The sequence below is a fragment of the Salvelinus alpinus genome, chromosome 9 (genome assembly GCF_045679555.1).
Source record: "Salvelinus alpinus chromosome 9, SLU_Salpinus.1, whole genome shotgun sequence".
NCBI classification, from domain to species: Eukaryota; Metazoa; Chordata; class Actinopteri; order Salmoniformes; family Salmonidae; genus Salvelinus; species Salvelinus alpinus.
This window is the reverse complement of record NC_092094.1, coordinates 3304946-3316485: the sequence shown is the minus strand read 5'-3', so window position 1 is coordinate 3316485 and position 11540 is coordinate 3304946. Positions and strand designations below refer to the sequence as shown.

Genomic DNA, 11540 nt, shown 5'->3' with positions numbered 1-11540 from the left:
TCTCCTCCCCTTCATCTACACTGATTGAAGTGGATTTAACAGGTGACATCATAGCCTTCACCTGGATTCACTTGGTCAGTCTGTCATGGAAAGAGCAGGTGTTCTTAATGTTTTGTCCAGTGTGTATATATCTATATCACGTGGTACTGTACTATAAATGAACTAGCCCTTCCCATGCCGGCCAACTCATTTTAAAATAGAGTATTCATAAAAACATGAGACATCATTTGAACTCTCAGGAGAATGGTTTGCTAAGTACTGGATAGACTCCACCCCTGGATACAGTCAACCCCTGGATACAGTCCACCCCTGGATACAGTCCACCCCTGGATACAGACAGTCAACCCCTGGATACAGACAGTCAACCCCTGGATACAGACAGTCAACCCCTGGATACAGACAGTCAACCCCTGGATACAGACAGTCAACCCCTGGATACAGACAGTCAACCCCTGGATACAGATTAACAGTCAACCCCTGGATACAGATTAACAGTCAACCCCTGGATACAGACAGTCAACCCCTGGATACAGACAGTCAACCCCTGGATACAGACAGTCAACCCCTGGATACAGACAGTCAACCCCTGGATACAGACAGTCAACCCCTGGACACAGACAGTCAACCCCTGGATACAGACAGTCAACCCCTGGATACAGACACACAGTCAACCCCTGGATACAGACACAGTCAACCCCTGGATACAGACACAGTCAACCCCTGGATACAGACACACAGTCAACTCCTGGATACAGACACACAACAGAAACACAGTCAACTCCTGGATACAGACACACAGTCAACCCCTGGATACAGACACACAGTCAACCCCTGGATACAGACACACAACAGAAACACAGTCAACCCCTGGATACAGACACACAGTCAACCCCTGGATACAGACACACAGTCAACTCCTGGATACAGACACACAGTCAACCCCTGGATACAGACACACAGTCAACTCCTGGATACAGACACACAGTCAACCCCTGGATACAGACACACAGTCAACTCCTGGATACAGACACACAGTCAACTCCTGGATACAGACACACATCCTTTATTAGGGTCCGTCATCATTTAATATATTAGACCAACATGGTGGGGGGAAGAACACATGGAATTCACTTCTGAAGGTTATTATTATTCATTCATGACTAATATTATTTATACATGTGTAATATAATATAGATAACCAACAATTTGCCTCCCTTTCAAAGCGGGAGAGATTGACATCAGATAAATGTAAAAAATATGAAAATAATATTTTATCATGATAATAATAATAATGAAGAACAATGCATAGCATATAGGCTTTTCCAGAACAACAAGTCTCTATCATCAGGTCTGAGGTGGTAAACTAGCTCTCTCTCTCCCTCCCTCCCTCCCCCCCTCCTTCCTAGCCAATAGAAACCTGAGGATCCCGGTACAAAGAACACGGTGAAGCCCACGCCTGCACCTATCCAATATTTGTACATTTGTGACGGAGTGCACGCGCCAGGAGACAGGAGAGATTATCGGGATGCAGATTCCTATAGGAGAGGAGCTGTTTTGTATAGTATGACTCAGGATGGTGGAGAAGACTCACTGATCTGTGATCGCTTAGCTTTGCCTGGCGCTGCACTGATCTGTGATCGCTTAGCTTTGCCTGGCGCTGCACTGATCTGTGATCGTGTAGCTTTGCCTGGTGCTGCACTGATCTGTGATCGCTTAGCTTTGCCTGGTGCTGCACTGATTTGTGATCGCTTAGCTTTGCCTGGTGCTGCACTGATTTGTGATCGCTTAGCTTTGCCTGCCTGATTGTAAGTAGAGTGCGGTGGTCAACAGACTGCTCTGTCTGTGGTCATTTAAAGGAGCATGGAGTGTGTCTGTGGTCTGGAAACGTCCTCAAAAGGCACCCTATTTCCTATTTAGTGCACTACTTTAGACCAGAGCCCTATAGAACCCTATTCCCTATTTAGTGCACTACTTTTGACCAGAGCCCTAAAGTAATCCACTACATATTGGATAGGATGCCATTTGGGATGTAGGTTTAGTAGAGGAGGAGGAGTGGGTTCAAAACACATAGATGTGGAAACACACTACCAGATTAAGAGGTGTGGTATAGATCCAGGGTATAGATCCAGGGTATGGTCTATGGTATAGATCCAGGGTATGGTCTATGGTATAGATCCAGGGTATGGTCTATGGTATAGATCCAGGGTATGGTCTATGGTATGGATCCAGGGTATGGTCTATGGTATAGATCCAGGGAATGGATCCAGGGTATGGTCTATGGTATGGATCCAGGGTATGGTCTATGGTATAGATCCAGGGTATAGATCCAGGGTATGGTCTATGGTATGGTCTATGGTATAGATCCAGGGTATGGTCTATGGTATAGATCCAGGGTATGGTCTATGGTATAGATCCAGGGAATGGATCCAGGGTATGGATCCAGGGTATGGTCTATGGTATGGATCCAGGGTATGGTCTATGGTATGGATCCAGGGTATGGTCTATGGTGTGGATCCAGGGTATGGTCTATGGTGTGGATCCAGGGTATGGTCTATGGTATGGATCCAGGGTATGGTCTATGGTATGGATCCAGGGTATGGTCTATGGTATGGTCTATGGTATGGATCCAGGGTATGGTCTATGGTGTGGATCCAGGGTATGGTCTATGGTATGGATCCAGGGTATGGTCTATGGTATGGATCCAGGGTATGGTCTATGGTATGGATCCAGGGTATGGTCTATGGTATAGATCCAGGGTATGGTCTATGGTGTGGATCCAGGGTATGATCTATGGTATGGATCCAGGGTATGGTCTATGGTATAGATCCAGGGTATGGTCTATGGTATGGATCCAGGGTATGGTCTATGGTATAGATCCAGGGTATGGATCCAGGGTATGGTCTATGGTATGGATCAAGGGTATGGTCTATGGTATGGATCCAGGGTATGGTGTATGGTATAGATCCAGGGTATGGTCTATGGTGTGGATCCAGGGTATGGTCTATGGTATGGATCCAGGGTATGGATCCAGGGTATGGTCTATGGTATAGATCCAGGGGATGGTCTATGGTATGGATCCAGGGTATGGTCTATGGTATAGTCTATGGTATGGATCCAGGGTATGGTCTATGGTATGGATCCAGGGTATGGTCTATGGTATAGATCCAGGGTATGGTCTATGGAATGGTCTATGGTATGGATCCAGGGTATGGTCTATGGTATGGATCCAGGGTATGGTCTATGGTATAGTCTATGGTATGGATCCAGGGTATGGTCTATGGTATGGATCCAGGGTATGGTCTATGGTATAGATCCAGGGTATGGTCTATGGTATGGATCCAGGGTATGGTCTATGGTATGGTCTATGGTATGGATCCAGGGTATGGTCTATGGTATGGATCCAGGGTATAGATCCAGGGTATGGTCTATGGTATGGATCCAGGGTATGGTCTATGGTATAGATCCAGAGTATGGTCTATGGTATGGATCCAGGGTATGGTCTATGGTATAGATCCAGGGTATGGTCTATGGTATGGATCCAGGGTATGATCTATGGTATGGATCCAGGGTATGGTCTATGGTATGGATCCAGGGTATGGTCTATGGTATAGATCCAGGGTATGGTCTATGGTATGGATCCAGGGTATGGATCCAGGGTATGGTCTATGGTATAGATCCAGGGTATGGTCTATGGTATGGATCCAGGGTATGGATCCAGGGTATGGTCTATGGTATGGATCCAGGGTATGGTCTATGGTATGGATCCAGGGTATGGTCTATGGTATGGATCCAGGGTATGGTCTATGGTATAGATCCAGGGTATGGTCTATGGTATAGATCCAGGGTATGGTCTATGGTATGGATCCAGGGTATGGTCTATGGTATGGATCCAGGGTATGGTCTATGGTATGGATCCAGGGTATGGTCTATGGTATGGATCCAGGGTATGGTCTATGGTATAGATCCAGGGTATGGTCTATGGTATGGATCCAGGGTATGGTCTATGGTATGGTCTATGGTATGGATCCAGGGTATGGATCCAGGGTATGGATGGAGTCGATGTTAAAGAGTGTATTTGTGGGTAGGATAGTTTGAGTGGGAGGGAGGGACTGAGATCAGTAGTTAACAGTGGAGTAGGTTGGTGGAAAATGTTGTGTGAATGTGGTCACAAAACAAATAAATACTAAGTGGGAGAGCTAAGTCAAGGGAACAAGATGCCTTGGACCGGTCCAATGTGCATGGAGGGGTGTGTGTGTTGTGTGTGTGTGTGTGTGGGAGGGGGGAGTACGCAAAGATATACATGTCTGTGAGCATATTGGTGTTTTTCCCCTGGTGCACATCGTCATGGGCATTTGGCTGTTGTCACGTCTCGTTGCTACTATGCGAGCTGTTGTCATGACCACAGTTGTCATGGCTGTCCTCAAAGTGGGTATAAGGCACACACACAACAAGCCACGGCGACCGGTCAGGAGGACGAAGGGACGTCACAATCAAGTTGTTTAGATTATCACATTCTCCTGCTGCTCTTCATCTGTTTCTTGTCTGCCCCCCCCCCCACCTCTCTCTCTCTTGTTCTTTGGCACTGGGAGGAGTGGATGGACAGGGGGGAGGGATGATGGGAGGAGGCGAGGGGGCATCCCTGTTGTCTCTCTCTCTCTCGTTCTCTCCGTCTATTTGGAGAGCTTACTGATGACTCTGATCAACGCTCCGTTCTCGTCTTTCAGTCGCTGGTTGTCAGCTCTCAGGTCACCGAGCACCTAGAGGAACAAAGATGTTTATTGGCTGAAAAACGGACAATAGATGCATCCGATTCACCCAACACACCGAGTGGACAAAACATTAAGAACACCTGCTCTTTCCATGACACAGACTGACCAGGTGAATCCAGGTGAAAGCTATGATCCCTTATTGATGTCAGTTGTTAAATCCACTTCAATCAGTGTAGAGGACCCTGGGCCTGGATTCCCAAATTGTCTAAGTAGCAGGAGTGATGTTCTAGGATCAGTTTGGGCCTTAAATATTAGTCACCTTTGTCCGAGAGAGATTTGCACGGTTATCAAAACGTCACGAAACACAGCCCTTATTTTAAGTGTTTCTAAGATCCCCTATGGGGAAAATAAATGGTGGAAAAACAATTGGAACCATTTCCCTGTTTGACTGCTAGGTTTTATGGGTATTATGACTCATACTGTGGTACTCTATAGGGCCCTGGACAAAAGTAGTGCACTATATAGGGAATAGGGTTCTATAGGGCCCTGGTCTAAAGTAGTGCACTATGTAGGGAATAGGGTGACATTTCTGACTCAGACTCAACGTACTGCTACAACACTGGTGGTTTTCAGCTGTGAAAGAAACAGCGAGCTGTCATCAGGTGTGTGCATGCAGTGTCTGTGTGGAATAAAACCTGGGTTCAAATAGTGCTTGCAGTGTCTGTGTGGAATAAAACCTGGGTTCAAATAGTGCTTGTCATCTTTCAAATACTTTGAGCGTTTAGCAAACGGCTTCTCTATTGGTTCCATTGCAACAGGCAATCTCAATCAAGCCCAGATAATGGATTTGAAAGATTTCGGATACTATTTGAACCCAGGTGAGATGATTTATTTTCACCTTCAACTCTGCCTCCAGCTCAGCCACACGCCGCTCCAACATCCGCCGCTCCTGATGAGAGGCAGAGACAGATTGAGCGTGAGAGACACAGAGACAGACAGACACAGACAGACAAGAGACAGACAGCGAGAGAGACACAGAGACCATGAGAGAGAGAGAGATACAGACAGAGAGAGAGAGAGAGACAGAGAGCATGAGAGAGAGACACAGAGAGCATGAGAGAGAGAGATACAGACAGAGAGAGAGAGAGAGACACAGAGAGCATGAGAGAGACACAGAGAGCATGAGAGAGAGAGAGATACAGACAGAGAGAGAGAGAGACTGAGAGCATGAGAGAGAGAGAGGTAGAGAGAGACACAGAGACATACAGACACAGACAGACAAGAGACAGACACCGAGAGAGAGACAGACACCGAGAGAGAGACACACCGAGAGAGACACATAGAGAGAGACAGACACCGAGAGAGAGACAGACACAGCGAGAGAGAGAGACACATAGAGAGAGACAGACACCGAGAGAGAGAGAGACACAGAGAGAGAGACAGACACCGAGAGAGAGAGAGACACATAGAGAGAGACAGACACCGAGAGAGAGACAGACACAGCGAGAGAGAGAGACACATAGAGAGAGACAGACACCGAGAGAGAGAGAGACACAGAGAGAGAGACAGACACCGAGAGAGAGACACACCGAGAGAGACACATAGAGAGAGACAGACACCGAGAGAGAGACAGACACAGCGAGAGAGAGAGACACATAGAGAGAGACAGACACCGAGAGAGAGAGAGACACATAGAGAGAGACAGACACCGAGAGAGAGAGAGACACAGAGAGAGAGACAGACACCGAGAGAGAGACAAAGGGCGACAGCGACAGAGACAGAGACAGAGGAACGTAGAGAGAGGTTCAGGCAGCAGCAGACGGTCGTGAGGCCAGGCTCAGCGTCAGGTGTTTGACACTAGTTACTGTACATATAACACAACACACACGCTGTACATATAACACAAAACACACGCTGTACATATAACACAACACACACGCTGTACATATAACACAACACACACGCTGTACATATAACACAACACACACGCTGTACATATAACACAACACACACGCTGTACATATAACACAACACACACGCTGTACATATAACACAAAACACACGCTGTACATATAACACAACACACACGCTGTACATATAACACAACACACACGCTGTACATATAACACAACACACACGCTGTACATATAACACAACACACACGCTGTACATATAACACAACACACACTCGGCAGGAAGGAGAGACTTACCTTCTTCTCCATCTCTAGCATTGCTGAACAATCACTAAAGCGCTCCTGTCTCTGTAGGATACAACACACAGACCAGCAGAAACATTGTTTAGGTCCATACATGTCATATAGTATGCAGTTCAATTGAAAGGCTGTAGAAGACTTTATCAGGGTCATTATGAAACGTATAATGTTGTTAGTGTATGTTAAGTGTGAGCGGTATCCACATTGTCACACCGGGATAATCTGTAATACCGCCACTGAACACAGGGGGCACTATTTTCTAACCTCACAGCTTTAGTACAGTCGTGGCCAAAAGTTTTGAGAATGACACAAATATTAATTTTCACAAAGTCTGCTGCCTCAGTGTCTTTAGATATTTTTGTCAGATGTTACTATGAACTACTGAAGTATAATTACAAGCATTTCGTAACTGTCAAAGGCTTTTATTGACAATTACATGAAGTTGATGCAAAGAGTCAATATTTGCAGTGTTGACCCTTCTTTTTCAAGACTTCTGCAATCCGCCCTGGCATGCTGTCAATTAACTTCTGGGCCACATCCTGACTGATGGCAGCCCATTCTTGCATAATCAATGCTTGGTGTTTGTCAGAATTTGTGGGTTTTTGTTTGTCCACCTGCCTCTTGAGGATTGACCACAAGTTCTCAATGGGATTAAGGTCTGGGGAGTTTCCTGGCCATGGACCCAAAATATCGATGTTTTGTTCTCCGAGTTATCACTTTTGCCTTATGGCAAGGTGCTCCATCATGCTGGAAAAGGCATTGTTCATCACCAAACTGTTCCTGGATGGTTGGGAGAAGTTGCTCTCGGAGGATGTGTTGGTACCATTCTTTATTCATGGCTGTGTTCTTAGGCAAAATTGTGAGTGAGCCCACTCCCTTGGCTGAGAAGCAACCCCACACATGAATGGTCTCAGGATGATTTACTGTTGGCATGACACAGGACTGATGGTGGCGCTTATCTTGTCTTCTAAGGACAAGATTTTTTCCGGATGCCCCAAACAATCGGAAAGGGGATTCATCAGAAAAAATGACTTTACCCCAGTCCTCAGCAGTCCAATCCCTGTACCTTTTGCAGAATATCAATCTGTCCCTGATGTTTTTCCTGGAGAGAAGTGGCTTCTTTGCTGCCCTTCTTGACACCAGGACATCCTCCAAAAGCTCTGTACTGGTGGTGCCCCAATCCCGCAGCTGGATCACCTTTAGGAGACGGTCCTGGCGCTTGCTGGACTTTCTTGGGCGCCCTGAAGCCTTCTTCACAACAATTGAACCACTCTTCTTGAAGTTCTTGATGATCCGATAAATGGTTGATTTAGGTGCAATCTTACTGGCAGCAATATCCTTGCCTGTGAAGCCCTTTTTGTGCAAAGCAATGATGACGACACGTGTTTCCTTGCAGGTAACCATGGTTGACAGAGGAAGAACAATGATTCCAAGCACCACCCTCCTTTTGATGCTTCCAGTCTGTTTTTCGAACTCAATCAGCATGACAGAGTGATCTCCAGCCTTGTCAACACTCACACCTGTGTTAACGAGAGAATCACTGACATGATGTCAGCTGGTCCTTTTGTGGCAGGGCTGAAATGCAGTGGATTTTTTTTCTTCTGGATTCAGTTCATTTGCATGGCAAAGAGGGACTTTGCAATTAATTGCAATTCATCTGATCACTCTTCATAACATTCTGGAGTATATGCAAATTGCCATCATACAAACTGAGGCAGCAGACTTATATTTGTGTCATTCTCAAAACTTTCGGCCACGACTGTACACCAAAAGGTTAGCAATGCCAACAAGTACATGTAAAATCCCATAGGGAATGTGAACCAAATGCTAACGAGCACATTGCGAAGATTTTATACAGTCTCTGACCTAAACTACTTATCCGTACACCCTTCCTGTACTCAGTTCGCCCCAGGTCGACTAAGGTGACGTTGAGTCCAAATGCGACCAAACTTCTTTCAGCAACTAAACTACCTATCAGTTATTTTCAATAGAAGACACACAGCAATGTAACCTTAATGTATGACCTGGTTAGACTTGTCCACTCTGGTGTGTGTGTGTGTGTGTGTGTGTGTGTGTGTGTGTGTGTGTGTGTGTGTGTGTGTGTGTGTGTGTGTGTGTGTGTGTGTGTGTGTGTGAGACCTGGGTAGTCTTGTCCAGGTCCAGTCTGGTCTGAGAGATGGTCCTCTGGGTGTCCTGCAGCTGAGACTGGAGCTGACCATTCTCCCTGGACACCACCTCAAACAGCTGGGACAGAAAGACTTTTCATTTATACAAATGTATATTTTTCATCCACTCTACTATAACAAGCAATGTTTGTATTGGGATTCCATCCACTATATATAGCAAAAACAATGCCAATCCATTTTTGAGAGAGAGAGAGAGCCTGAAATGGAAACAGAGAGGGAGAGAGTTATAGAGAGCAGGAAACAGAGAGGGAAACAGGAAACAGAGAGGGGGAGAGTTATAGAGAGCAGGAAACAGAGAGGGAAACAGAAACAGAGAGAGAGAGAGTTATAGAGAGCAGGAAACAGAGAGGGAAACAGAAAGAGAGAGAGGGAGAGAGTTATAGAGAGCAGGAAACAGAGAGGGAAACAGAAACAGAGAGAGGGAGAGGGTTATAGAGAGCAGGAAACAGAGAGGGAAACAGGAAACAGAGAGAGGGAAACAGAAACAGAGAGAGGGAAACAGGAAACAGAGAGAGGGAGAGGGTTATAGAGAGCAGGAAACAGAGAGGGAAACAGAAACAGAGAGAGGGAAACAGAAACAGAGAGAGGGAAACAGGAAACAGAGAGAGGGAGAGGGTTATAGAGAGCAGGAAACAGAGAGGGAAACAGGAAACAGAGAGAGGGAGAGGGTTATAGAGAGCAGGAAACAGAGAGGGAAACAGAAACAGAGAGAGGGAAACAGAAACAGAGAGAGGGAAACAGGAAACAGAGAGAGGGAGAGGGTTATAGAGAGCAGGAAACAGAGAGGGGAACAGGAAACAGAGAGAGGGAAACAGAAACAGAGAGAGGGAAACAGAAACAGAGAGAGGGAGAGGGTTATAGAGAGCAGGAAACAGAGAGGGAAACAGGAAACAGAGAGGGAAACAGAAACAGAGAGAGGGAAACAGAAACAGAGAGAGGGAAACAGGAAACAGAGAGAGGGAGAGGGTTATAGAGAGCAGGAAACAGAGAGGGAAACAGGAAACAGAGAGGGAAACAGAAACAGAGAGAGGGAAACAGAAACAGAGAGAGGGAAACAGGAAACAGAAAGAGGGAGAGGGTTATAGAGAGCAGGAAACAGAGAGGGAAACAGGAAACAGAGAGAGGGAAACAGAAACAGAGAGAGGGAAACAGAAACAGAGAGAGGGAGAGGGTTATAGAGAGCAGGAAACAGAGAGGGAAACAGGAAACAGAGAGAGGGAAACAGATACAGAGAGAGAGTTATAGAAAGCGGGAAACAGAAACAGAGAGGGGGAGAGTTATAGAGAGCAGGAAACAGAGAGGGAAACAGACACAGAGAGGGAGAGAGTTATAGAGAGCAGGAAACAGAGAGGGAGAGAGTTATAGAGAGCAGGAAACAGAGAGAGGGAAACAGGAAACAGAGAGAGAGAGAGTTATAGAGAGCAGGAAACAGAGAGGGAGAGAGTTATAGAGAGCAGGAAACAGAGAGAGGGAAACAGGAAACAGAGAGAGGGAGAGAGTTATAGAGAGCAGGAAACAGAGAGCGGGAAACAGGAAACAGAGAGGGGGAGAGTTATAGAGAGCAGGAAACAGAGAGGGAAACAGACACAGAGAGGGAGAGAGTTATAGAGAGCAGGAAACAGAGAGGGAAACAGACACAGAGAGGGAGAGGGTTATAGAGAGCAGGAAACAGAGCGGGAAACAGACACAGAGAGAGGGAGAGAGTTATAGAGAGCAGGAAACAGAGAGGGAAACAGACACAGAGAGGGAGAGGGTTATAGAGAGCAGGAAACAGAGAGAGGGAGAGAGTTATAGAGAGCAGGAAACAGAGAGGGAAACAGACACAGAGAGAGGGAGAGAGTTATAGAGAGCAGGAAACAGAGAGAGGGAAACAGGAAACAGAGAGAGAGAGAGTTATAGAGAGCAGGAAACAGAGAGGGAGAGAGTTATAGAGAGCAGGAAACAGAGAGAGGGAGAGAGTTATAGAGAGCGGGAAACAGAGAGGGAAACAGAAACAGAGAGGGAGAGAGTTATAGAGAGCAGGAAACAGAGAGGGAAACAGGAAACAGAGAGAGAGAGAGTTATAGAGAGCAGGAAACAGAGAGGGAAACAGACACAGAGAGGGAGAGAGTTATAGAGAGCAGGAAACAGAGAGGGAGAGAGTTATAGAGAGCAGGAAACAGAGAGGGAGAGAGTTATAGAGAGCAGGAAACAGAGAGAGGGAAACAGGAAACAGAGAGAGAGGGAGTTATAGAGAGCAGGAAACAGAGAGGGAGAGAGTTATAGAGAGCAGGAAACAGAGAGAGGGAAACAGGAAACAGAGAGAGAGAGAGTTATAGAGAGCAGGAAACAGAGAGGGAGAGAGTTATAGAGAGCAGGAAACAGAGAGGGAAACAGACACAGAGAGGGAGAGAGTTATAGAGAGCAGGAAACAGAGAGAGGGAAACAGGAAA

At 46.3% G+C, this 11540-nt stretch overlaps 1 protein-coding gene across 2 annotated transcripts in view; it reads right to left on the bottom strand.

The window, feature by feature from the left end:
- Positions 1–1047: 1047 nt before the first annotated feature.
- The window catches only part of LOC139584154 (protein phosphatase 1 regulatory subunit 12A-like), a 78208-nt gene continuing 67715 nt past the window's right edge, over positions 1048–11540 (bottom strand). For both annotated transcript variants that reach the window (XM_071415675.1, XM_071415676.1), the window contains 4 exons: positions 9062–9166; positions 6920–6970; positions 5608–5658; positions 1048–4757 (listed from right to left, as the gene is read on the bottom strand). In XM_071415675.1, the coding sequence (XP_071271776.1) occupies positions 4671–4757; positions 5608–5658; positions 6920–6970; positions 9062–9166 (294 nt within the window). In that variant the 3' untranslated portion in view covers positions 1048–4670. The remainder of the gene's footprint in view (positions 4758–5607; positions 5659–6919; positions 6971–9061; positions 9167–11540) is intronic.